General features: G+C 30.9%; 2 protein-coding genes across 6 annotated transcripts in view; one reads left to right on the top strand and one right to left on the bottom strand.

The window, feature by feature from the left end:
- Positions 1 to 396: 396 nt before the first annotated feature.
- On the top strand, positions 397 to 8,117 carry LOC129915664 (xaa-Pro aminopeptidase ApepP). The gene is made up of 10 exons (XM_055995317.1): positions 397 to 589; positions 649 to 817; positions 4,999 to 5,130; positions 5,189 to 5,389; positions 5,444 to 5,640; positions 5,697 to 5,968; positions 6,027 to 6,176; positions 6,239 to 6,368; positions 7,525 to 7,702; positions 7,762 to 8,117. The coding sequence occupies exons 1-10, from the start codon at positions 479 to 481 to the stop codon at positions 8,052 to 8,054; spliced, it is 1,833 nt and encodes a 610-aa protein (XP_055851292.1). The 5' UTR covers positions 397 to 478; the 3' UTR covers positions 8,055 to 8,117.
- A 17-nt stretch (positions 8,118 to 8,134) lies between these two features.
- Positions 8,135 to 27,656, bottom strand: part of LOC129915667 (cholesterol 7-desaturase nvd) — a 101,994-nt gene continuing 82,472 nt past the window's right edge. For 4 of the 5 annotated variants that reach the window (XM_055995321.1, XM_055995323.1, XM_055995320.1 and 1 more), the window contains exons 2-6: positions 15,444 to 15,623; positions 8,994 to 9,691; positions 8,819 to 8,930; positions 8,575 to 8,745; positions 8,135 to 8,407 (exon numbers count right to left, since the gene is read on the bottom strand). In XM_055995321.1, the coding sequence (XP_055851296.1) occupies positions 8,246 to 8,407; positions 8,575 to 8,745; positions 8,819 to 8,930; positions 8,994 to 9,691; positions 15,444 to 15,611 (1,311 nt within the window). In that variant the 5' untranslated portion in view covers positions 15,612 to 15,623 and the 3' untranslated portion in view covers positions 8,135 to 8,245. Of the gene's footprint in view, positions 8,408 to 8,574; positions 8,746 to 8,818; positions 8,931 to 8,993; positions 9,692 to 15,443; positions 15,624 to 27,085; positions 27,176 to 27,656 lie in introns of those variants that run through there. The other variant, XM_055995324.1, reaches the window with a different exon arrangement.

The raw sequence follows: 27,656 nt of genomic DNA, 5'->3' as shown, positions 1-27,656 counted from the left end.
TATTTCAATACTCTTGATCACTACTCACCACTAGGTGACGCATGCAACAATAGAAAGAAAAACCAAACAGCTGATTTTGAAGTTTATTTTTTTTTTGACATCCAGTTCAAATAAAATAAAGAAATTTCACTTTTTTATAAAGTTGATGATTGCACAGAAAAATAAAAACAATTTCATATAAATTACACCTCACCATTATTTATTGCTGATCAAACTCAATAAAATTCACTTCAGTATATAAAACATTTAATCTAAATCACAGGTAATCCCTCATATCGACTTATCAGATACCAGAGTCTAATCACTTTTGTTATGGGTTCTCATAAATAAAATACAAAAATATATATTATTCGCATTTTTGATAACAAATCTAAGCTCTATCTTGACACGATTATAGTTTCCTCTGATAGCAACTTAATTTCAGTTTATTTTAGTTAACTACAAACTGGCGGCAGCAAATCATCTTTTCGCTCGAACCATGAAAGACACTACACAAATTCTAGGTCGACTTAGGAAGTTAATGCAACATCCAGCTGAAGATGTTCAAGCTATAAGTGCTTATATTGTTCCATCAGATGATGCTCATCAGGTAAAGGGAAGGAATTTGGGTTTGAGAAAAAGTATTTCAAATGTTTCCTGCTTTTTTAGAGCGAGTATATTTGTCAGAGAGACGAACGTCGTGCATTTGTAAGTGGATTCGATGGTTCTGCTGGAACAGCCATCATAACTAATGACAAGGCACTGTTGTGGACAGATGGCAGGTACTATCAACAAGCTGGCAAACAATTAGACTCGAATTGGACTCTAATGAAAGATGGTAAGATGCCAATGTAGCCTTTACCAACAATTTTATGTATATGAACAATTATTTTATTTATTTAACATAACTAATTTACTAGTTAACAAGAATTATTTTTTAAAATTAGGATATTATGATTTTGATTGACTATAGAAATAAATTGCACGACTGGGGTCGCACGTACTTGCTCTTATGGTAAAAGTTTTTCATTGAACAAAATAAGGGAAGATTTAAATTTGATATTTTCACGGAATTTCGTTAGTGGTGCAAACAAAATAAAAACTGTTTTTATAAATAATTAAATGTCGTTTTAAATGATCTTTTACAAAAAACTAAGTATGCCATTTTATTTCTAGTATAAAAAGGAATTTTTAGAAAAAAATTTTCGAAAATCGTTAGAGCCGTTTTTTAAAAAAATAATTTTTTCTATATAAAAATTTTCTAACATTTTTCAAAAAAAAAGTTGATATGCAATTTTGCATAAATAATTAATTTACACATAAAAACAAAATTTCAAAATTTTTCACCAACTCGTTTCCAAAAAATTGATTTTTCAAAAAAAAATTTTGAAATATTTTTTAAAAATCCAAAAATGTGTTTTTTGAAAAATTAAAAATTTTTTTAAATAATGATTTTTTAAACGTTTCTGTATTAAAAAATTTGGTCGAAATCTGTTTCGTCGTTTTTGAGAAATTCATAAATCCAAAAAACCGTTCTATGGCAGGTACCGTTAATAACGGTACAAAAAATATTTTTCTCATTATCAAAGGAGGCTCTTATCTGTAACAGTAAGCAGAAAAATTTTAATCAAAATCGTTAGAGTCGTTTTTGAAATAAATCAACTTTTTTGTTTCCGTTATATGACAGGTACCGTTAGTTTTGGTCCTAAAAAAAACACTTCAATTTCTCCTCTAGGGAATCACCCAAAACTGTTAACTACCAAGTTTGAAGAAAATCGCTTCAGTAGTTTAGGCTGTAGCTCGAGGTTCTTACAGACAGACAGACAGACAGACAGACAGACAGACAGAATTGCCGGACCCACTTTTTTGGCATTCTCCATCATCGTAATGTCATGTAAAATTGTTATCTCGAGTTCGATTTTTTTTACGAATCCTAAACTTGCCCTATAGTACCTACATACAGCTATGGACAAAGAAATAGCACACTTTTGATTTTTCTTACAAAAATTGGATTAATTTGGGACCTTTTAACTTATATATTATAATTTTTATATCAGGGCATGCATTAGCTTATAGGGATTCATAAAATTAATAATTATAAATTATTTTATTTCAATTTAATTTTTAAAAATTATAATTTGTAGAGAATACCCTTTTTTCTTGTTGACAAAGAAATAGCACACATTCCGAAAATCATAAAAATAATCATTTCTAAGCAAAAATTCTTACAATTTCCAATAAATTTAATACTACTAAGTTGGTAACTTGTTAATAGACCACAGTTTTTCAAAGTTCCTTCGCACCTCTTTGGTAAACTTTCAACTAACGTCTGGTATCCACTTTGTGGAGTACGGTAGCACGCTTCTTTGATTCTGGCCCAAAGATCGTTTGAATTTTTGAATTTTCTTTTCCCACGCGTAACCTTGACATCAATTTATAAATTTTCTATGGGGTTAAGATTGTGAATTTGAGATGGCTAGGTGCAAACATCGATTTTTTCGCCCGAAAACCTATCTTGTACTATTTCTGATGCATGTTTGGGTCATTGTCATGTATGAATATCTTATTAACTGGCGAGAAATATGGTTCCTCGGTATTCTAATGTAATATTAAGACAAAAGAATTTATCTGCCATCCACCTAACCAATGGGTCCTTACGATGCCAGAAAAATGCGCCCCAGACCATCAAATCCTATCCTCTTAGTTTCATCGTCTTGAGATAATACTTTGGCTTGTCCTTTTAACATTTTAGGCGATGGACAAATGTTTTGTCATCGGTTCCAATGCGGTTAACCTTTATTTCATCACTCCAAAAGACTCTCATTCAAAACTGCATGTTTTTATTCTGATGTTTTTTAGCTTATGTTAGGTGATCTTTCATGTGTCTTTTTATATCATTGGATTTTTCTTGCTTACCTGTCTGTACAACTCAGTATCATTAAGTATCCTTCTTAAAAGTCTGCTAGACACTTTTTTCGCCGAATTCTATATTAACTTCGGACAAAATCGTGCGAGATGACTTAAAAGGCCCATATTTGCGTTTCTTTGTGATCGCTCTATCCACTCGTATGGAAGTTTTGCTGGGAAGAAGTTAACGCAATTTAATTTCAGAGTTTAAATTTCTATTTGCTCTTTCTAAATAAATGGCTTTATCCATCATTTATTCGAAAAATTAAGAGTTTAAGCTAATTGAGAAAGATTTTTCCCTTGACTATGAAGATCAAAAGTAATTCTCCCTTTTTTCGCAATTTAATAATTTGTTCTGCCTATTTTTTTTTCAAAAATACTTGTTAATTAAATAGTAGCAATAAAATGAATTCATTTTCGTCTACAACTTTTGAACGCGAAATAAAAACTTAACGGTTAAACAAATGTGTGCTATTTCTGTGTCCACTAGCGAAAGAGACAGAAAAAGCATTATATTGCTAGTGCAAATATATATAGAAAATAACGGTATTTTTATTTCGACAGTATACCAAAAGAAAAAAATTTATAAAAAGCATTCCTAATATCTAAAATTCGATTCGCATGATTTTTTTCAATAGTGTGCTATTTCTCTGTCCATGGCTGTACATATATCGCAAGTAAAAAAAAATGTAATTTAAAGGAGAATGGGCATCTTGGGCGTTCGGCGGTCATTAATGAAATGGGTATCAAATTAAAGAACTATAACTTAGGAAAAACTTTTGCTATGGAGGTTTGGCTTCATTGCATTAAGAATGTGAGATATTGCAATATTAGTATTGTTAATGCATCGTTCAGTTCAGAGTGTGAATGCAAAAAAGAATTATATTTTTATTTTCATTTTCCCTGAGCCTTAAGACATTAAGGTTTTTAAACCAACAACTTCGAGATTTAGTTCGGATAGTTTTCAAACGATTCAAATGATTCAAACTAACAAATAATTGAATAACAAAGTTCTCAAAATTGACTAGAAATTATTGTTTTAAAAAGCCTTTAGTTTGGGTTCTATTGGTTGCATATTCAAGATTAAGGTCCTCAGGCTCAAAAAAAAAATGACAGAGCACTTTAAACACATTCAAGTTACAACATTATGCCAATCTACATAAAAAAGTGTTAAATACGTCACAAGGATAAAACTTTTGCAAAAAATATCGTCGGTCCAAAAGAAAAACTCACTGCTATTTAAATCGTATGTAGTTAGTGAGTTTTTCCTTTGGACCAACGATATGTAAGACTTAAACACGTCATAAAATGTGCCCTTCATTATGAAGTGGACTAAGTCACTCCTAAAATAACGATTAAATCTAGCATAAAAATGATTATTATCTAGGGAGTTAAGTTTATTTTAAAGCGAAATTGCAGTAAATAAACTTCTTTATTGCTTACAACTAAATCGTTATAAGAAAATTACTAAGTAAGTTTTTCTTTAAACACTACAAAAAGTGACTTAGTCCATTTACATAATCATGGGCACAAATTCATAACGTCCACAATCCATAAAATTTTGCCCATTCTCCTTTACAATTATTTGTTATTTCTTTATCAAAAAAATTATAATAATTGTTATTATGTAAGTTAAAAATTTAAAAAAAAATTTATTTAGAGGTGAAAATTGTTAAAAATTAGTACGACAGTTTAAAAAATGTATACTATCTAGTATGTTAATACGAGACAGAAGGTGCAAAATGTTGCCGTTGATTAATTTAACAATGAATACAAAACATAAATATGAACGTCTGTTCTCAAGACTGGGTAGGTCAAAGAGTCTCAAAGATCATAAGGATTAATTCACCCAAGCTTTATAATTTATCAATGTTAAGACTTAAACAGTTACGAGTACACCATTCAAAAACATGGGAGTTCTTCACAATCACTAGTATTTGAAACTGTGTTAAAGATAGTCACATTGTGTCGGCATAAATGAGACACTTTTAGTATTTTAACATGGATGGTAGGTCGTTAATAAACAGAATAAAAAAGATAGGACCCAAATGGCTGCCCTGTTTTTTATTTTTAAAGAAATCGATACAGTTTTCATCCAATTCTATTTTCTAGGTTTACCAGCTACTCCATCAATTGGATCATGGTTAGCCAAGAATTTGGAAAAAGGATGCACTGTCGGAGTTGATCCCAAGCTCCTTTCTTATCGGCTCTGGAAGCCAATCCAGAAAGAGCTCAACGGAAATGGTACTAAATCGAATAGAATTTCTTTTCTCTTCTTATTTCCTTATCCTTGTTTCTTTAGAATGTGCCTTGGTTCCAATTGAAAATAACCTCATCGATGCAGTTTGGGATAATCAACCATCTGGTCCCACAAATCCCGTCATCACTTTGGACTTGAAATTCGCTGGAGTAACCATTGCTTCCAAATGGAACGAAGTAAAGTCACAAATGAAAGAGAAGAAAGCAGATGCCTTGGTTGTTAGTGCTCTGGATGAGATAGCTTGTAAGTTCTTTGATATAATTATCTTCATTTCAACCTACTTCTTATCCTTATCAGGGTTCCTTAATCTCCGTGGGTCTGACATCGATTATAATCCGGTGTTTTTCTCCTATCTTATCATCACTCACGATAAACTCCATTTGTTTATCAATGAATCCAAATTGCCAACCAATTGGAGGGAACATTTGAATGACAACAAAGTGGATATCGTTATTGAGCCTTATGAATCAATTAAAGGGCGTTTACTTGAAATTGTTTGTTGTTTCAATTGCTTGGTTAAGAAATAGAGGATTAATTTTTTTGTTTTTAGATTGAAAAGTCGGCGGAGAAGATTTGGATTGCAATGAGTTCTAGTTACTTTTTAACTGCCTTGATTCCAAAACCTAAAAGACACCAAGAAATCACTCCAATTGCTATCATGAAAGCAATCAAAAATTCTACAGAAATTGAAGGATTCATTAATAGTCATGTGAGAGATGGAGTTGCATTATGTCAGTATTTTGCTTGGTTGGAGAAAATGATTCAAGATGGACAAGCGGTAGATGAGATATCAGGAGCTGATAAATTAGAGGAATTAAGATCGTAGGTCAAAGATTGACTTTATAAACAATTTGGAATAACATTTTTTTATGTTTTATAGGAAAAAGGAACATTATATGGGTTTGAGTTTTCCAACTATTAGTTCATCAGGACCAAATGGTTCGGTTATACACTATCATCCAGCAGAAGAAACTAATAGACCAATTAATGATAAAGAAATATATTTGTGTGATTCTGGTGCACAATACAAGTATTAAATTGATATATTTGTTTGTTAATAGGGAAGACATTTTAATGAATTTTTTTTTATAGAGATGGAACAACAGATGTTACTCGAACATTACATCTGGGAGAACCAACTGATTTTCAAATGGAAACATATACAAGAGTTTTGAAAGGTCAACTTACATTGGGTTCAACTATATTTCCAAAGAAAGTTAAGGTAAGGAAGAAATAGAATAAGAACATAAATTATTATTTTACTATAAAATATTGCCTTATATTAAATTTGTTCTCAATGATACCGAGCAAAAGAGTGTATAAATTGAAGATAGGGTTCTAAGTTAAGTTGAACGAATGATATGTTAATCTATACATTTATTATTTTGATTTTATTATGTATTTGCACTAGCAAGCCAAAAATTATATTATATAATTTTAATAATAAAATGAGAATTAAGACACTGGGTAAATAGAACATAAAAATAGCGGCTTCTAGGACACCTGCTCAGAAAACCCAATTAGAGCTGATTTCTCGTCGTTTTGATACCATTTTTCTTGTCCAAGGCAGCAGCTGCCTACGTGGAAAACAACTGTATTAGACTTCAGTTTTCGTTCTGCTTCCTGGAACCTAAAAAAAGGTTTCTGTGAATATCAATCATGTCCTTATTGCCGTTGCTTGATGTTAAGGCCTTATAGTTGTATTAGAATTATTGAGCATATTATTGCCAGTGGTGGCGTGTTAAGATGGTGAATTTCAACCATCTTCCACTATGTGAGAGGCTGGTGGCTCAAACTTCGACGAATTCATTCAACGTAAGACCATATGTGCAAGTCTCTTACTTGGCTTGAGATAAAGCAAAACTGGCTTAAGATAATGCAAAACTGTGATTCCATACTGCGATTCTTCCAAATAAATTTTTTGACCCCATTAAAAAAATTAAGGCTACAATTTGAAATTTAAATATTGTTTGAGAATGTGTACCTCTTATTTCAATTTCATGTTTAGATCCGGCATCAATTTACTCTTCTTTATTTAAATCAGAATTGTTATTAGCTGCGTTCCTTTGGAAATATTTATCTACTTTTTAGTACTTAAAACTACTTTGATCTACTTTGCTATACTGAAAAAGTAGTTCAAAGCAGCTTTAAGTACTAAAAAGTAGATAAATATTTCCAAAGGAACGCAGCTATTAAGTGCGAAACGAATCTTATCATGTTTGATGCCATACAGTCAAATCAAACTTCTAGGCACTACCATGATAGTCCTTTAATAAACCTTTACACCTCTTAAAATTTAAAATTTCGACTGGTCATCTTACGGTCAGAAAATTGTAATCATTCTACATATAATTTTTTTATATTTCCTTTTGTCATAGGGTCAAGTACTGGATACTTTGGCACGAAAAGCACTCTGGGATGTTGGCCTAGATTACGGCCATGGAACCGGTCATGGTGTTGGGCATTTCCTCAATGTACATGAAGGTCCTATGGGTGTTGGCATTCGTATTATGGCCGATGATCCAGGTCTTCAAGAAAACATGTTTATTTCCAATGGTAAGTAATATTTGTGACCTTATAAAAATAATATACTCATTTTATTTCTATATCCACAGAACCTGGCTTTTATAAAGATGGTGAATTTGGTATTCGCATTGAAGATATTGTTCAAATTGTTCCCGCTATAGCTAAATACGATTTTGCTGGACGTGGTGCTCTTACATTCAAAACAATCACAATGTGTCCCAAACAAACCAAAATGATTAAAAAAGAACTTCTTACATCGGTGGAAATAAAGCTCTTGAATGACTACCATCAACAAGTTCTGGAAACATTATCTCCAATTTTGGAAAAAGAAAATGACACCCTAACCCTGGAATGGTTAAAAAGAGAAACACAACCAATTTAAAATTTGTATTTATCCAATTGTAACATTCTGAATCAACAAAATAGAATTTTTTTAAAATTTTTATTTTTATAAATCTACTTAATACCTTGGTCTTAAAAACTAACTACCAACTAACAGTCTAAACAAAAATAAGCTTGAATTTTTTAAGGAAATTATGTGGAAGAAGAGTTTGAACTCTTCTTGTTTGTCTTTCACCAATCTAAATTCTCCTGAGCATGGGCAAAGGATTTACTATTATCCGAGTAAAATTGACTATACCAATTGCGGAATGATTTTATTGAATGATCTTCCTTCACCAAGTGTGGCTTGCTGCGATATGTCTTGTGGTTCCACATGTTTATATCTCGTTCAACCTGAATTAAAAGAGAGGGGGAAATTGTTAAAAATTCATTCTAAATGAAGATTGGACTCCTTAGCGGGGGAATTCAAATACAATCCACCATCTTTTTTAAACGTGGATTCTATATTTCTAAATTCCATTTACAAAAAGTCTACGATCCACAAATAATAATTTTCTTACCATGATACTCTCTGCTATCACAATGAATTTCATAAATGGTGACATTAGCCTTGGACCATAGAACCGATGGATGACCTTCTGGACAAGTGGCTCGAGTGGCGTAACTGTCTGAACGGCTACAAATTTACCAAAGATGCTTTTCATATGAAGTTGAACATAGGCGGGTCCGATCTGTGAGAAAAAAAATACAAAAAAATATTCAAAATTAAATTTACAATCCACATAGGATCCACAAACAAATTACCTGAACTCCAACAACATCCACTTGACAAAATTGAACCTTTGGGTAGATTTCCAAGAGATGATTGAGAGAGAGAGTGGAAATATGCTTGCTTTCGGTTTTTGATCCTTTCCAACTGTAAAAAGGATGTAATTATGTCAAATCAAGAACTGAGCTCAATTTTGTTGTTGTAACTTACGTTGCATCCCATCGATGTGTTCCAAGTACAGCCAAAGGATTATCCTTTGGACTACTTCCAGCCAAAACACTTGGATTGTGTATGGCAGTGAAATGTGCCAAATCGGCACCATTCTCTGGAATCTCTTGAATATGACAACTGACTATAAATTCATTCCTTCCTTGATAAACATATTCTTTGTTCTCGACTTGTTCAATTTCAGGCAATTCCCATGGTTCTTCACTATCGATGTGATACCAAATAAATATCATTTCATGCATTTCTTTCGAAATCCAACGACGAACTTTAGATGCTGCTGGAGCACCACAAGAACTATATGGGACATTAACACATTTGCCATCAGTACCACGGAATGCCCATTGATGAAAAGGACATTCAATGCTATCACCTATTACTTTCCCTCCAATGCCAAGATTTGCCCCTAAATGTGGACAATACGCATCGAGAACGTGGACTTCGTTTGTTGCGGTACGAAAAACAACAAATTGTTCACCCAAACATGCCACGCTAATGGCTTCTTCTTTTTTCACTGCCGGCGATTCAGCAATGCAATACCAGCCATTCGGATAGGGTGGAGGGAGGTCGTTAATGCCAATCTTTCGTAGACGTCGCATACGATTGATAGTGTCTCGTTTCTGTTTGGCTTTCATATTTCGATCGCGACCAAGTGCGAGATCATAACTGACATCTTCGAGGCGCTGAAATAAAAAAAAAAAACAATTGTTTCTGAATTTTTGTTTGTCATTTTCGAAAAAAAATGTCTTGGGTACGGGAAGGTATCGATAGGTACATATTAAGGTACATAATGAGTAGGTCAGTTCTATTATTTTAGCAGTTAGTGAATAGTTAATTATAAAGACGTAATTTAGAGGGTCACTATGGCGTATGTGTAACTTTTTTTTTATCCCAAAACCTGATTTTTCAGCTATTATCTTGTCTTTCTCTGACCTTTTAAATGGTCATGAGTTTTGGTTAATTTTGAACAGTTTGATTTTGTGAAGGCGGTGATTACATACAGTGCTGCTAAAAACATTCCGGATTTTTTTTTGTCATTTTCATCAATTGAAATTTTATAACACAAAACTGGTACAAAATATTGTTTAAATATTTTTACTAGATTGTTAATATATCAGTTAAGGAATTTGAACACAAAGTAAAATAAATAAAAAATTTAAAAAATTGAAAAATGAAGGGAAGTCAGAATTCCGGCTGTGAAAAACAAACCGGATTTTTTAATGTTAATGTTTAAAGGATATATTTTGTTCAGAAACCTTTGTTTTCGAAAACTGCTCGGCATCAACGAAGCTTGGACTCGGCCAAATTAAATAAAATAGAACTAGGAATATGCTCCTAGTCATTTTTCAAAGCTACAAGTGAGTTAGTTGCTGAAGTGTGCTTTTTCTTCTCTACCTGTCACTTAAAGATGGCTCACAAGTTTTCAATCGGGTTCAAGTCCGATAACACTGGTCAACAAGGTTTTTGCCACAAGAACCAAAATATACTTTTCTAGTAGTTTTTGATGTGCTGAACTCGAATCTGAAGTCAGAAATGATATTGGCCTCCGTTTTTGAAATATTACCGTTATAAAATGCTAAAAAACGTCATTTTGGCTGTTTTCGAGGTTCTGTTTTAATGTGGGGCAATTCATTACAAACAAATTTGTAAAGGTGATTATAAGAACAGATATTCTTCTTTCAAAAACTGTTTAAATCTTTCCGATATCTCTTTTAATGCCCGAGATATTTAAAATTTAAGTAGCGGTCTTAGAATCAGAAACAACACTGGCCAACCAAATCAAAATTTTTTTGCCACAAGAACCAAAATATACTTTTCTAGTAGTTTTCGGGGTGCTAAACTCGAATCCGCAATCAGAAAAATTCTGTTAGCTTTCGTTTTTGAAATATTACCGTTATAAAATGCAAAACGGTAACGGTTATAACGGTTATATTTCAAGAACGAAGGCTAATAGAATTTTTCTGATTGCGGATTCGAGTTAAGCACCCCGAAAACTACTAGAAAAGTATATTTTGGTTCTTGTCACAAAAATTCTGTGACCAGTGACTTAAACTTTAGATTAAATTTAGTTTCTCTTTAGCTTATTAACTGAAACTTAAGATATCTCGAGCAATAAAAGAGATATCGGAAAGATTTAAACAGTTTTTGAAAGAAGAATATCTGTTCTTATAATCACCTTTACAAATTTGTTTGTAATGAATTACCCCACATTAAAACAGAACCTCGAAAACAGCCAAAATGACGTTTTTTAGCATTTAATAACGGTAATATTTCAAAAACGGAGGCCAATCAAATTTTTCTGACTTCAGATTCGGATTCAATTTAACAAAAGTTAAATTTTGTTGACCAGTGTAATTGTAGCTTCAGTATATCTTCAAGACCTCGATATACCAACTTTGGATTGATCATCCGAAAATCTGGACTTGAATTCGATTGAACCTGCCTGGGAAATGCTGAAGTGATGCGTTTGTGACCGAAATCCACCTCCAAGCAATCTTGATCAGAGGAAATTTGCAGTTAAAGAAGATTCAAAGAATAATTTACAATAAGAACTTCAAAACTTAATTCGTAGAATCAACGGACTGACGACTCCAAATTTTCATAATATGCGCTTAGTAATTCAATACTTAGTATTAAATTAAATTAAAATTCTTTTTCTTGTTTTTCATTCTTAAAAAAAAAATTAAATATCTTACTATCAGTTTTGAGGACATTGAGGAATTGTTAAATTTTGTTTATTTGTTATTTTTGATTCTAAAACTGTTGATGTTTAGAATTTTAAATTAAAATAAAGGGGTCTAACTACATAAGTAAAGAGGTGTGCATTAAGACGATCTAGTTTTTTTTTTTTTTAAATCGTTAGAGCGGATTTTTAAAAATTGTTTTTTATTTGAAAAATATTAATATAAACCGAAAATAAGAACCAAAGTTTAGAAAATCATTAATTTTTAGAAAAAATTGGTAATTTATTGAAAAAATTTCAAAAAATTGTTTTTGAAAAACCATTTTTAATTAAAGTTCCTAGATTTTTTTGCACAAATATTATTGTTGAAATTGAAGAAAACGGTTGTATGACAATGGCTTGTATTTTTGAGAAAAATAAATTTTTGTGGTATGGCAAGTATCTTTAATTTGAAGTCTTTAAAAAAATTCAATTTTCCTTCTAGACTAGGCATAGACAACCACCAAAAATGTACGAAGTTTGAATTAAATCACTTCGATTGATACTGCAGCAAAAAGACAGACCGTAATATTTCTTATTCTGTTTCCCTCCCGATTTCGATGTTTTTTTCGAATCCTAAACTTGCTCTATGCAAGTAAAAATTTAAAAAAAAGTTCCACATATGCCATAGTGACCTTCTAAACGTTACCTCTAATTCCATAACTGATGAAATAGTTAAGCCATTCGATACACCGTTTGCAACATAAAAAGTAGAGATGCCGCGAACATTCGGCCACTATTCGGTATTCGGCCTATTTTTCTGGTATTCGGTATTCGGCCGAATAGTTTAACTATTCGGCCGAATACCGAATACCAAATGGAGAAGAATAGGGCTGTAAAAGTAACGACAAAATGAGTACCCGCATGTATACGTTACTTTTGATACTAGTACCCGCATCAATAATATCGTTACTCGTTACTTTCGTATGTTTCGCATTTTTCGCATATTTCGTATGTTTCGGGTGTTTCGCATGTTTCGTTACTTTCGTTACTTTCGCATGCTTCGTGTGTTTCGTACATTTCGTATATTCCATGTCTTTCATACGTTTGGTATGTTTGGTATTTTAAGTATGTTTCGTACATTGGTATAAGGGTGTAAAAATTTTTTTTTTGAAAAAAACCAAAAACAATTTCTATAATCTAAGCTACATTTTAAGGTCATAAACATTAAAATTAGTTGCGGCATTCTCATGTAATAAGAGTTTAAAGGTAGCTATATTGAATTTTTTTCGTTTTTTTTTTAATCAAACGTGGAAACTTTTTTGATTTTTTTCCAAATTTTTAGACAAAACTTGAGTAATTTTTTGTTTATATTCTTTCAGTAATCTTATCACAATTCTTTAGAGACCTTTATTTCAAAAGTGCAACGCGCAGATCTCGAAATATTAACACTTCAATACAACCATGTCGAACAATTTTTCATTTATTTTTTCTATTGAGAGTGATTTTCAAACCTCGTTTTCTCTGCTTTTTTTTGTGTTGAAAATTTTGCACCGATAATAAACTAATTTTTCGAAAAACCAAAAAACTTTTGTACATTCTTAAGCTAAATATCAACTATTAACACAAAGGCCATAAACAGATTGGTTGCGTCGTGGTGATGAAGTGATGATACCGATATCGAACCGATACGAGATGCGATAAATGCTGTTCAATTCAGAATGTTCTACCGAGGGGAACCGCAAACGAATACGTAAAAAGCGTACTCAGTTTTAGGGAAAATTGCGGAACGCAAATTATCCTCATTCCCGAACACGCCCATGTTTCGTTTCCTCCCGGTCCAAACTTAAAAATTGTCATTGCAGCCAACCTAAAATAAAAAACCATTCAATCATTTCATTCAGTAAAATTCATTCCATATTCTCATTCAAAGTTGTCGTCACTCATGTCAGACACCACCTCACCACACACAAGCAAGAAAGTAGTACCTACTTGAAATCAAAAAAAAAAAAAAAAACAAAAACTTAAAATCACGAATAAAACCAAAATTGTAATTATTTGTTTGAATCAAACTAAGGAATAAAATAAATTAAACAAATCAAACAAAGGAAAAGAAAAATTCTTTTTATTAATTACAAAAGGAGAAAACAGAATACAAGTACGGCTACGCCCCAACAGATGCAGTGTACCATTTTGTTTTTGTTTCACATTTCGTATACCTATCCAAATTGGTATTCTAATTGGAATGTATCTACACTACACTCAAACACACTTTCACATATCTCACTCCCACATGTCCATAAAAAACAGGTACGAAAGAGAAAGAAACAGAATTCTTATTTACCCGTTTTGATATACATACACAAAAACAGAACAACAAAATGGTAAAATACATAAATGATGATACCGAACCGATACGAGATGCGAAATAATGCGCACACGACAAATGCAGTGTACCATTTTGTTTTCGTTTCGCATTTCGTATATCCAATCCAAATTGGTATTGGAATTGGAGTATCGTCGTTACTAGTATGTTCCGTATTTTTCGTATGTTTCGCACGTTTCGCACGTTTCGTATGTTTCGCATGTTTCGTTACTTGTTCAGTACTAGTAACGAAACATACGAGTAACGAAATTATTTGGGCAGTAACGTTTCGTTACTCGTTACTGAAGTGAATACCCGCATTTAAGTAACGAATACATACGGTTTCCTACAGCTCTAGAGAAGAAAAAAGACATTATACCAAAATGTGTGTTTTATTAAAAAATTGTAATTTTAGTACTACTAAGGCAGTTGTGGTGAATGAAAACTATTTGTTCCGCATTTGTTGGTAGTAAACGATTATGTTTATCTTCGTAGACTATTCCTCCTTCGGAAAATTGTCTTTTACTGTAAACACTTGTCCCAGGAGACGAAAGGTAGACTTTAGCAAATGTTGTGAAAATTGGAAATTTTGTTGTATGTGTTGACCACCACTTGTATGGGTCCATGGTACAAAAAGAGAAGGTATGATCATTAGAAAAAACTCTGTATCGAGAACTGTCAAAACTTAAAAATGGCTACTTAAGTTTTTGACAGCTGCCCATTGAAATTGTTATTGTAAACAAATTTGTCTTGGAAATTGTTGTTGCTTTTGACTTTGCCAGATTAAACGTCAAAAACTTATTACTCCATTTTGTAAAATGGCGACTCTAAGGCCGTGTGTGAATTGCGTTAAATAGTTAACACCGTGTTAAATTTTTGACACTATTGAGGTGAATAAAAAATGTTTACGTGTTAAAAATTTAATAGGCTCTGGGACCTGGTTAAATTAGGTTAAATTTTTTTGCAGATGGTTTTGTTTTGATTTTTTCTTTAGTAAGAACTAGTTTCATGGCAAAAAAGAGGCAGAGAAAAATACTAAACAATAAGCCATACAGCTGAAATTTGTTTGTTACCTACAGTTTTTGATATTACCAACGTTTCTTTCTGAGTGTCCTTGGCCGAATATTCGGCGGCCGAATATTCGGTATTCGGTATTCGGCCAAACCAATGTTCGCGGCATCTCTAATAAAAAGTTCAGAGTTTGATACAAGAAATGCTATTGTTACTTATGCACCAAATAAATAGAATACCTTTAAACAATAATTCATTTTAAATTTAATTTTTATTTTACTGTGTTTATTTATGTTATAATATTATTGATTGTTATAATATATTTTGGGGCTGGGTTATTTTTTGTCTTTTCCATTAGAAAACAATTTCAAAACTCTTCCAAATTCTTTAAACTTACCCTCTTCCAATCGATTGGAATGTGAAATATCCAATAATAAACTGCACAGGTTAAAATCATTCCAATTATAGAAAGGATATTAAAGATATCAAATGAATCCATTGTCATTTCAATTGGTTCTATAAAACGTTGAATAACTTGACTTGAGTTTGTTCTTTCATAAAGCATCTTCTGTATTGTCTATAAATAAAATAACAAGAAAAGAATAAAACAAAAATGTTGTTATTTTTTTTTTTGTTACATAATTTTATAAAATTTTAAATAATTTTAAACAAATATTCTATAGATTGATATACATGTGTATATAGTATAAGGCACTTGATTCCTATATATTTATACCTACAAAAATTGAATGAATTTTAACCTTGATCATTTCATTGAAAAAATAAAAAAGAAGATCAACTGTCTTATAAATATAGGTATCCGTCATCAAATTGACACAACAATTTTAACAATTCAAATAAGTTGATGGCGTAAAAACTGCGCAGTGCGCCAAAATTGTTATACCAACATCAAGTTCAAACCAAATCAACACGAGCAAATAAATGTAAGCCTGCGTAAAGAGGAATCTTAAATTTTGAATAAATCTGATGCATTCGAATGTGATAAATAAATGTAGGTACCCCCATCATCTCGAATAATTGTTTTCCAACAACAAGTTGGGATTTCAATTCAATAAAAAAAAAAAATCAAAACTTAACTCGAATATGTAGAGAATTGTCAATTCCCAGATTTAAAAATTCAAAAAAACCAAAACAAAATTTATACACTTTGTTCTATTTCCGGTTTCAATGTCGCAGCCATCCTTTTTAATTAAAAAAATAAAAAAAAAAAAAAACCTTTTTGTTCAGACAGCAAGGTGGGCGTTATTTTTTTTCTTATCTTAATTTTATAATCGGTTGTTAAATGTAATTTGAATTTTATGAACGAAACGAGCTTGAAAATAAGCTCTGCATGCTACTTTTTTTCTAGCGGTGCGGTGTCTGCTCATAGTTTTTTTACGAGAACTTTTGAGTTGTCGGTTGAATTATTCAAAATTGTGAATATTTTTCTCGTGTTTTTGTAATGTAGGTATTGTGCATTAATGCGTAAGGTGTGCATTTCATATGCATATAAACTTGAGCTAGTCCGCTATGACCAATAAAAACAGTTAGATCACAAAGTAAATGCAGCAAGTGAAATGCTATTGTTGACAGACATTATTGACCTAGCTTTATAAAGTGACAGTTGGTGTTATGGTAGACATTTTAAATTATAAAATTGATCAATGCATTATTAATGTAAGATTTTATTTTTGAAAAACTAGGGTAACTGCATTGGAGTTTTTTTTAGTTTTTGGGTCAGATATTGAATTGATTTTTGATTGTTTTTATAATATTCTTTGTTTTTTTATTTTTATTAGGGAGAGTTCACATTCAACTTTTTTTTTACACATTTATACATTCGCTTTTAATAACTGTCTTTTGATTTAGCATTAATCTTAACTTATTTTCAGAAGTCATGGTTTTTTTGAAAATCACAATGAGTTTGAATGAGATGAATGATAGTTTTTCATCAAATAAAGTCATCGTGTGAAAGCAGTTATATGTGGAAATTTTCTGTTTCGTCGGATGTTTTGTCCATTTTGTTTGTATAACACTTTGTTTATAAGCTGTAATGGGGTTTGGAATGAAGGTAAAACTGAAATCAAAGCAAAGGCTGAAAAACCCAGGATAGAAGTTCTTAAAAAAAAAACTTTCTTAACTTTAATAATTTTTTGTGTGAGGCTAAACTATACTTGTCTAAAGGATTTTTACTTGCGATATAGGTACTATATATCAAGTTATGCATTCGTACAAAAAAAAAAAGTTGAGATAACATTCAGTCAGTCTGTCAGTCTGTCAGTCTGTCAGTCTGTCAGTCTGTCTGTCTGTATAAGGAGCTAGAGCCTAAACGGATGGACCGATTGCCTTCAAACTTGCTATGTAGCAGTTTTTGGTGACTCTCCAGAGGGGTTTTTGGAATTAATTTTTTTGGACCAAAAATAACGGTACCTGCCATATAAAAATTTCGGAAAAGTTTAATTTCTCGAAAACGTCTCCAACGATTTTGTTAAAAAAATTCAAATGTTAGTTTTTAAATAAGGTCTATCTTTTGATCAAGAATTTTTTTTTGAAAAATCATTATTAACGGTACCTGCCATAGGACCGCTTTTTTCAAATCTGATTTTCTGCCAAACTGCTTATTGTATTTCAACGAAATTTTTTATACAAAAGCATTTATATAATATAAATATAAGCCAAAAATAAAATTTTGAAAAAAATAATTTTTGGATTTTAAAAAAAATTTTGAAAATTTTTTTTTGAAAAATCAAATTTTCGAAAACGGGACATTGAATTTTTTTGAAATTTTGTTTTTAGATGTTGATTAGTTATTTCTAAAAAATGGCATACCAATTTTATTTTTAAACTTTTTTTTCAAAAAATTATTTAAGAAAAATTAGTTTTTTAAAAAACGGCTCTAACGATTTTGAAAATTTTTTTTCTAAAAATGCACCTTAATATATCAAATAAAACTGCATACCTGTTTTGTGGGGCGATTTGATTTCAGATATTGTTTTATTTTTTTGAAAAATTAATTTTTTTTTTTTTTATATGCCTACATTTCCCAAGTTTCTATATAAAAAGTCTTAAAAATTTAAGCAACTTGAACTCTAAGAGCAAGTTCGTGCGATACAGTCGTGCATTTTATTTTTTTTTTTTGAACCCAATCTTATGTCGTTTTCGATTGGTTTCACTCAAGAATTCACTCATTCTGAAATCGAATGGAACAGGCCAAGTCGCTTCCACTCAATTCTGTTTTTTTTTTGTGTTTGTGAAATTTCAAATTTCAAAATGTCAAATATTGATTTAATTTTTTTTCTTCTAAACGAAAAAATTTTAAAAAAATTATAAATTTGGAGACGACACGGTGAAGAAGAAAATGAAAAAAAAAAAACATTTCATTGCATTAAGGTACCTATTTAAATTTTTTAATTAATTTTAAATTCAGAAAACAATACATTTTTGAATGACAACAAAAAAAGAATGATTGAGTTTTTTTTGTTGACATTTTAGGCAGTGGCGTACATTAAGTCGCCGGGGCCCCAGGGCAAGACTACATTTTGGGGCCCCTTTGATATTTGGGGGCCGCTTAGATACAAAAACAAAAGTACGTATACGCCATACATTTCTTTTGTATGGCTTATTTATTTTTAGGTTTATTTTAATGTTTTAATATGTTCGTAATGCACTTTGAAAAACCCAAAATTAAATGTTTCGAAACCCCTAAAATACAAATTTTTTTAGCTTAGAATTAACAGTTCTTGGGGACTCTGCTCTGAAGTAATACAGTGCGGTTCACATGGTTAGACGCACCAATTTTCGTTTACATAAATTTCATTTTTTTTTTTGTGTGTGCAAGAATAACCAAAAAATTGTATTTATTACAATGGTTATTTAGTTCTTAATAGAAAAACAAAAAGAAATAGTGGGTGAGTGGAAGTTAACGGTACTTTTTAGTCCTTCTTGTCCGTGATGTAAGAAAAAGGGCAGCTTTTTTCGGTTCACATGATTAGACGCACACCTTAAATTAGTTAGTTTGGCGAGATCTATTGCACTGATTTGATTACATTTGGAAGATTAAACATCAAGAAGTTATTTTTTAGTGATTTTCATTCAAAATCTGTTAAAAAATGTTCTGAGCGCGAAAGAATAAGGGATAAACGACGCGTTGGATTCCAAAGGTCTTTCCATTTGCCCCATTGCCAAAAAAATAGGATGAAGTGACTATTTCGAGAGAAATTATTTAAAAAACAGTGCCTCCTACGAAAAAAAGTTTCTTAAGTTTAATTTTAATCTAGGATGTTCAGTAGAGTGACCGCAACTCCCATAGAAAAAAATTTTTGTCGAATTTTTTTCGGGGGAACCCCATAAAATGTTCCGCCTTTGCAGATTTTTAGATAGCCAAAATTTCAGCTCGATTGGATAAGTCTAAATGGTGCCGACACTCGCTCAAAGTATCAAAAATCTCTGTTTTTTCACTGTTTTTCGAAGAAAATTAGCTCTAGCTCCCAAACAGATCGGGTTATTTTCACTTTTTATATATTAAATGAAAGGTAGTGTTATTACACATAATTCAGATTCAAAATTTGTTTAGTTTTACAACAAAAAAAAAATATTGTCATCAATTTAAATTTTCAGTACTTACCTCAAAAAGAGCTGAAGTGCAAACTCGATTTAAAATAAAACTTTCTATGTTATAGATTGATGTTACCTATCTAATTGAAATGCTTCTCGTATTATATATAATAATATATAATAATTTTATCAATTATAGAAGCACAGAGTAAAATTGACTGAAAAAAAAAAACAAAACAAAAACGGCACCCAGTGGGGGTTGAACCTGCTATGCCTGGATTGATAGGCGAGCGCTTTAACATCGGGCTAACTCAATGTTGACAATTGTCGTGACAAACTAAAACAAATCTTAAGATATTCAACGAAGTGTTATGGAATTTTCAGGATTTAAGCTTTTAATAGAAAAAAAATTAAATTTTAGAGAAATAATTTTTCTGTTTATTTACGTTTTTTTTATAGAAAAAAAATAAAATGCAGTTGTAAAATACATATTTGTTGTTTTTTTATGAAGTTTAAGCTTCACGAGTCGTTTCGTTGGTAGTTCAATAATTTTATTAAGATAAACTCTCGCTTTTTGCTAATTTTCCTTTGTATATAAAATAAATTAACTTAAAATAAAATGTGAGTATTAATTCTGTTGCGTTTTTGTTTTAAGATTAAAAGAAGTTTTAAGAATTGTTAGTGTTTTCCAGATATATTATTATATATAAAACAGTAAAAAAAAAGTTTCATTTTAAATCGAGTTTGCACTTCAGCTCTTTTTGAGGTAAGTACTGAAAATTTAAATTGATGACAATATTTTTTTTTTGTTGTAAAACTAAACAAATTTTGAATCTGAATTATGTGTAATAACACTACCTTTCATTTAATATATAAAAAGTGAAAATAACCCGATCTGTTTGGGAGCTAGAGCTAATTTTCTTCGAAAAACAGTGAAAAAACAGAGATTTTTGATACTTTGAGCGAGTGTCGGCACCATTTAGACTTATCCAATCGAGCTGAAATTTTGGCTATCTAAAAATCTGCAAAGGCGGAACATTTTATGGGGTTCCCCCGACCAAATTTCGAAAATCGATTTCTTGCGGACACTCTATTTGTTCAGCATTCAAAAAAATTCACCGAAAAGTTGATGTTCTTCCCGTTAGCCTAGCTTTTTCTTTAATTTTGCTCGGGGATAGAGCTGTTTTCAACGCTTTTTTCATAAATTTTCATTTTTCCTGGGGTGTTAAAGCTTCTATTGTTCCTCCTTTGAAGTTTTTTTCGTAGGAGGCACTGTTTTTTAAATAATTTCTCTCGAAATAGTCACTTCATCCTATTTTTTTGGCAATGGGGCTAATGGAAAGACCTTTGGAATCCAACGCGTCATTTATCCCTTATTCTTTCGCGCTCAGAAATTTTTTTAACAGATTTTGAATGAAAATCACTAAAAAATAACTTCTTGATGTTTAATCTTCCAAATGTAATCAAATCAGTGCAATAGATCTCGCCAAACTAACTAATTTAAGGTGTGCGTCTAATCATGTGAACCGAAAAAAGCTGCCCTTTTTCTTACATCACGGACAAGAAGGACTAAAAAGTACCGTTAACTTCCACTCACCCACTATTTCTTTTTGTTTTTCTATTAAGAACTAAATAACCATTCTAATAAATACATTTTTTTTGGTTATTCTTGCACACACCTACAAAAAAATGAAATTTATGTAAACGAAAATTGGTACGTCTAATCATGTGAACCGCACTGTATGTACATGTACATATTTGATTTTCCATCATCTAACATAATTTTTTTTTACTGTACGCCCCCTGAAAAATTAACTTTGGGGCCCCAAAAATTAAATATTTAGAGTCCCCTAAAATAAAAAATTTTGAAGCTTAGAATTGATAGTTCTTGGGCCTCTGTTCTGAAGTAATAAATACATAGGTATTTGATTTTCCATCATCAGACATATTTTATTTTATTTTGGGGCCCCTGAAAAATTATTTTTGGGGCCTCAAAATTAAGTGCTTAGAGGCCCCTAAAATATAATATAATTTTTTTGGAGCCAAGAATTAATAGGTATTGGGGCCTCTGTTCTGAAGTAATATTCGGAATGCCACCAATAACGTAATGTTTTTATTTTGGGCCCTGATGTATTTATGTTGGGGCCCCTGAATTGATATTTAATTTTCTATTTGATTGTTTTGAACCATTGAAGTAATAGCTTTTGAGGATCCTCAAATAATATTTGTCATGCCATCAGAAAAGTTGATGAATATTTTTGGGCTCTTACACTCAAAAAATTTATTAGTAAAACAGCTACGAATGGCATTCGTAGGAAAAATATTCGTGCATTGTACGCATATTCGTAAAATACACGCAGTATTCGTGCAGTGCAATATTTACGAATGCATTAGTGAAATTTTACGAATAACTGTAGTATTATCCACGAATTTATTCGTTCAATGTACTAATTTTATTCGTAAACAAAAATTAAACAACTTTTATTAGTACATTGTACGAATTATTGCGTACATATAACTAATAACATTCGTAAATTCTTCGTACGAATGCATTCGTAATTTCTTGCATTGTATTCGTAGTATTTACTAATAAATTCGTACTATTTACTACATAAATACTAATATTCGTAGAGAAATTTATTCGTAGGGTGCCTGTACGCATTATTCGTAGAATATACGAATAATTCGTTGAGTGGTACCAAATTTTAACCGAAATATCCGTTATTTCCGTTCTTTGTTAATCGTTTTCCATTCCTAAATAGCATCAAAAAAGTTAGTTGCTATACGCGTTTCGTCGCTTGTAGAACGTTTATATTTTACGGAAAATATAATAAGTTAAAATAAATATAATTTAGAAACATAAAATTTGTAAAAATAGTGATTGAAGTGATTACAGAACCGAGAATCGCAACAAAAATCAGGTGAGTAATCTATGTTTAAGTTTAAATCATTGTCCTTTATAGCTTATTTCATTAATCCTAATTTATTTTTTGACTTTTTACTTTCATTTTTTAATATTCTTTCAAGGTTGGCATCAAGAATTTATCAACAATCAGCTTTACCAATTGGCAAATGGCGGACCATATCAAAACATCTTTGGTTACTAGTACTTTTCTTAAATATTTATTGTAAGTATAGACATTCTTTCGAGCTACTTTCAATGTTTAATGTTTATATATTTTCAGTGATCTTCCAAGAAAAAGAATATGAACACCGGGGAATACATATGGTATAATATTTAAGGTCCAAAAACTCATAAATGTAAAAAATGTATGCAATAAATTTTTATAGTTTTGAAGTACAGTTATATGCTTGGGTAATTATTTCAACAATTAATATTTCTGGAAATTTCAGGAAAAAGGCTTTTGGGGCCCCTGGCCTGAAGTTATTTTTTGCTTTTTTGGGGCCCCTAATGTATATTTGTGGTTGCAAAGATTTTTCAAGTAATATTTGTTGGGGCCCTAAGATAAAATTATAATTTTTTCTCAATACTATGTATTGTGTACCAATACATTATACATTACACTAAATGATATAATTTGTCTCCCTTGTATCCGAAGTGATTCAAATACATTTTAATTTACTTCGTAGCTGAATTTATGCTAACAGTTTTCTTCTCTGCATTGTCTCCAGTTGGAGCCCTGGGGTCAGTCGGGGGCCCCGGGGCGCCGCCCCGCTTGCCCAAAGGGAGTGTACGCCCCTGATTTTAGGGTTCATGTATTAGTGCTTCTGATTTTAAATCGAGAAGAGAATTTTTTTTCTGAGAAGCGTTCTAGCAGTCATTATCATGCCAATAAAACGGTTTTAGAAGGCTTCTGAATGCTTCCGAATGCTTCCGAATGCTTCCGGAGAGCCAATCGAAAACGACATTAAAAACATTCAATTTTTGTTCGTTTTTGAAATATTGACGTTAAAAATACAAATTTTGACTTTTTTTTTTTGAGATTAGGTATGTTATTATGTGAAGTTTTTTTGTCAACATAATTGCAACGGTTTCTGTAAAAAGTGTTTGGCCTCTTTTAGATATTCTTTTTAGTGTCCGAAATTGCATCAGTTGGAAATTTTTACTCGGTCGTTTTTCAACATTACCTATACAATACTATAGCTCATCTCTGTGAAATTTGTGGTTCTCCTTTGCCCTAAAAATTTTTTTTATTTAAAAAAATTCTTGGTTATCGTTATTGGCCCTTATTGCGAGTGTCGTTTAATTCGAATCGATAAATATCTGTTTTGGTACTGTGTATCTCTTTCGACAAATATATTTGCTATTATGATATTATGAACTTGATGTCAGTCAATATTGTGACGATAAAACAAAAAATATTGATCACAATAGACATTCACATTACCAAAATTTATTTTCGATGATCGGCTATCGACCAAAGTTGTGTATTGATAGACAAACGACACTTACAATAAAGGTCATTATGATATTAGTCAGTATAAGTTGGTATTTTGTACTTTTTTATTATTATAATGCTTTTTCGTAAATACATTTTTACCAAAATTTTTTGAAGATAAATATGAGAACTACGTAAATGACAATGCATTCAAAGCACACATTATTGCTTTCGGCATTAAAAAGTACATTATACAGAGTGATTCAGGAGTAATGTGCCAAAAAGCTAGAGCGTGTAGGTTAGGTCGAGACAAGAAAAAAATCGTATGAGAGGGGGGGGGGGTCTATTCCCCCTCGTTTAGCGGGGAGCGAGCACCCCAGCCATAGTAAGAAAAATGCTCAGGTAAGTTTTCAGGTGTTATCAATGAAAAAAGTTGATCAATTCAGGGTTAATCCAATACGGTATCACTTTAATGTATCCTTACTTAAGTCTGAATGTTTAAAAAATAGTTGACGAATGGTTAATGTTTTATAAATTAATTTATTAATAAGTCCAGCCATGTAAAAACAAAAATAAAGAGGTTTTTTAGAAAAAAGTAGTTTTGGTTTTTTGTTAATTTCTCGAAAATCACAGATATTTTTCAATCTGGTTTTCTGTTTTTGTTTAAAAATGAATAAAAGCATCGAATTTTAAAAACAAAATTAGTACTTAATTACATGAAATTTTGAAAAAAATTACTTAGAAATTTTTTTTTTCAATTTTTTTTTTCAAAATTTTGATTTTAAAAATTAATTTTTCAAAAACTGTGCCATAAAATGGCTTTGTTTAACATGTTTAAAAAAGACTAGGGTTTTGGCTTTACAAAAAGGTGTAGCACGTTATTGTAAGTATAACCGTTGATTTTTAATAATTTTTTTTTCAAAAAGTCAATTTTTTCTTAAATTGCCCCTCCCCGCTAAACGAGGGGGAATAGACCCCCCCCTCCCATACGATTTTTTTCTTGTCTCGACCTAACCTACATGCTCTAGCTTTTTGGCACATTACTCCTGAATCACCCTGTATAAGAATATAAAAATTATAATTTTTGCAGGACTTGAACCTACGATCCATTGATTTCCAACCGGCAACTCTTCCCACCAGGCCATCATCGATAGTGACAATAAGCTGTCCATTTCATTTTATTATATTTTCTACTTGTTGTTTTTTTGTTTTTCTATTGATTTTTATTAATTAATAAACCAAGAGGGTGCCTGTGGGCTAGAACGCTATTTTAGCTGGAATTAATTATAGAAATTTACGAAATCGTCTAAAATTGCAATTTAAAACATTAAAATGGTGTCGAATGATATAACTATGATAATTTTATGGCACAACAGATATTAATGGTAAGAACAACACCAAAAATAAGCGAGTTATTATGTAAAATGAGGTTTTCAAATTTACAACAAAAAAATGGGTTCTTTGAAGTTTAAACGCATCAAATTCGAAAATGGTATCATTGAAGCGAACAAAAGTTGTTTTTGCTTATTATGGAATATAAAATGTTAATGGAAATAACAAAATCGTTATTTGAAAACATTCAACTCGTTTTCTTTTCATCGTAAGTAGTTTTTCTGAACATTTTGCTCCCTATACTTTCGGAGTTACAGCGAAAAAAGTTTGCTCTTGTAGGACATAGTTTTATATAAGACATAAAGCCATATAGGCTAGCTACTTTTTAAAATTATTTCTAGAGTGTGCCTACGCGTGCCTTTTTTTTTAAAGCTTAGGAACATTCGTTTTATATGAAATCGGTGCTAGTAACATACTTTACTTTAAAATTTATACACAAAAGTTCAATATAATAACAATTTATTAGCAAATACTATATTAAGATACATTACTCATTGATAAACTAGCAAAACGAATACCAGAGGAAAAAGTGGCCTTTTTTTTCGAAAAATTGCTTTCGACTGTGTTTTTTAGGTAGCCAATGAATGTTTTGACCTCAACTTTTAATGAGAAATTATAACTAGTCCATTTATCTATCGAATGAGACCAAAATTATCAATTTTGGAAGAAGTTGACATTTTTAATTAATTCCAGCTAAAATAGCGTTCTAGCCCACAGTGGGGTGTGTTGAAGTTAAAAAAAAAATTGAGAGATGAGCATTTATTTAAATCCATTTTCATACTCGTATATGCTGACTTTCAACGATACCTTTGTGTTTTATCCCTTGAGGTATGACAATGTTGCAAGAATAAATTGAAATTTAAGTTTTTCCATAAACTATAAATAAATAATTTCTCTTTGGAAAAATGCTTTTAAATAGACATCAGCATGTTTTTTTGCGTTTGGGCACAGATGTCTATTTGTTTTCAGCCGGGATCAGCTAAATCTAAATTGTCAGCCAGGGTTTACCTAGACAAGTTTAAACTGTTATTAATTCTTATTTGAATAAAACTTAAAATTTAAAAATCAGTAGAAATTAAAAAAAAAATGAAGCTGATTAAAAAAACAACACCTAAAAACATAAGAACCGTTAAAACTCAAGAACAAATTCCGTAAGCCGAAAATCCAGAAATTTAAATAGAAAAAATATGAACTCTTCTAAGTTTTATGATACTACTAACAATCAGCCCTATTCTGCTATTCGATTCACGTGAAAGTCTAAAATAAAAAGTGTTTAAAAGGTGGTTAAAATTTTTTTTTCTTTACAGTTTCGAAAACAGACGGGAACAACACTTTGCTATCGAAAGTTAGAAGTTTTTCAAAGCCAATTTAACATGATTAAGAAAGGGAATCCTTCGATTCACGTGAATCAAATAGCAGAATAGAGCTGAATAAGTCATATAAAAGCCATATAACATACAGAACTTAACAATAATACTGTGAGACAAAAAAGGGGCTGAGACCTTTTTTGTAGAGCTTGTTGCACTGATTAAAAAACGGTATGTAAAACTTCCGTAACATTCCCAAAAACTGAACCCTTTTATTCATATGCCTTTTGCTAATACAATATACAATAAATTCTAATTTTGTTTGATTTAGTTTTAAGATTTTTAAATAATTAGGGACAACACGGTGTATACGTAACCTATGTTACTCGAATTAATAAACATCTAAATTTCAAACTTATGCGTGTAATTAAATAATTTTTACTTACATTTTAAATTTGAAAGAAAAATATTGGTTTTAAATTTATTGAAAATAATGTATTAAGAAAACACTAACTTTTGTAATACAAAAAATTAAGTCAAACGTTAACATTCAAATTTTAAAAGGAACTAACAGGCGTGTTACAAATTTTACACTTATATAAAAAAACGGTTTGTAATATTGTGTGTTATGGTTTGAAAATCAATGTTGAAACAATAAAATTAATATAGGAAGATACCCTATTGCAATTAATATCTATGTGTTATCAATAGGTACATATTTTGATGATAAAAACATTTTAAGTACCGATGACTAACAATTTTACAGGGAGAAATTCAAGGGTTTGTTTTATATTGTTCTCAATCGAAATCAATTTGGTGGGGTAGTATGAATATACTTATTACGCATAATATTATGTCTACTTCCATTTTGTATCGTGATTCATTTATCAAGTTTTTGTTTGTCATATCATAACCATAGAATTTCACAGGTTGTTTTTAAATTTTGTAAAGCAATTTCCAAATTCGAAAATTTAGATCCTTGCTTGAGATCTCAAACTTTTTTTTGAAAAAAATTTT

The sequence above is a fragment of the Episyrphus balteatus genome, chromosome 3, assembly GCF_945859705.1.
Source record: "Episyrphus balteatus chromosome 3, idEpiBalt1.1, whole genome shotgun sequence".
NCBI classification, from domain to species: Eukaryota; Metazoa; Arthropoda; class Insecta; order Diptera; family Syrphidae; genus Episyrphus; species Episyrphus balteatus.
This window is presented reverse-complemented; position numbering and strand designations above follow the sequence as displayed.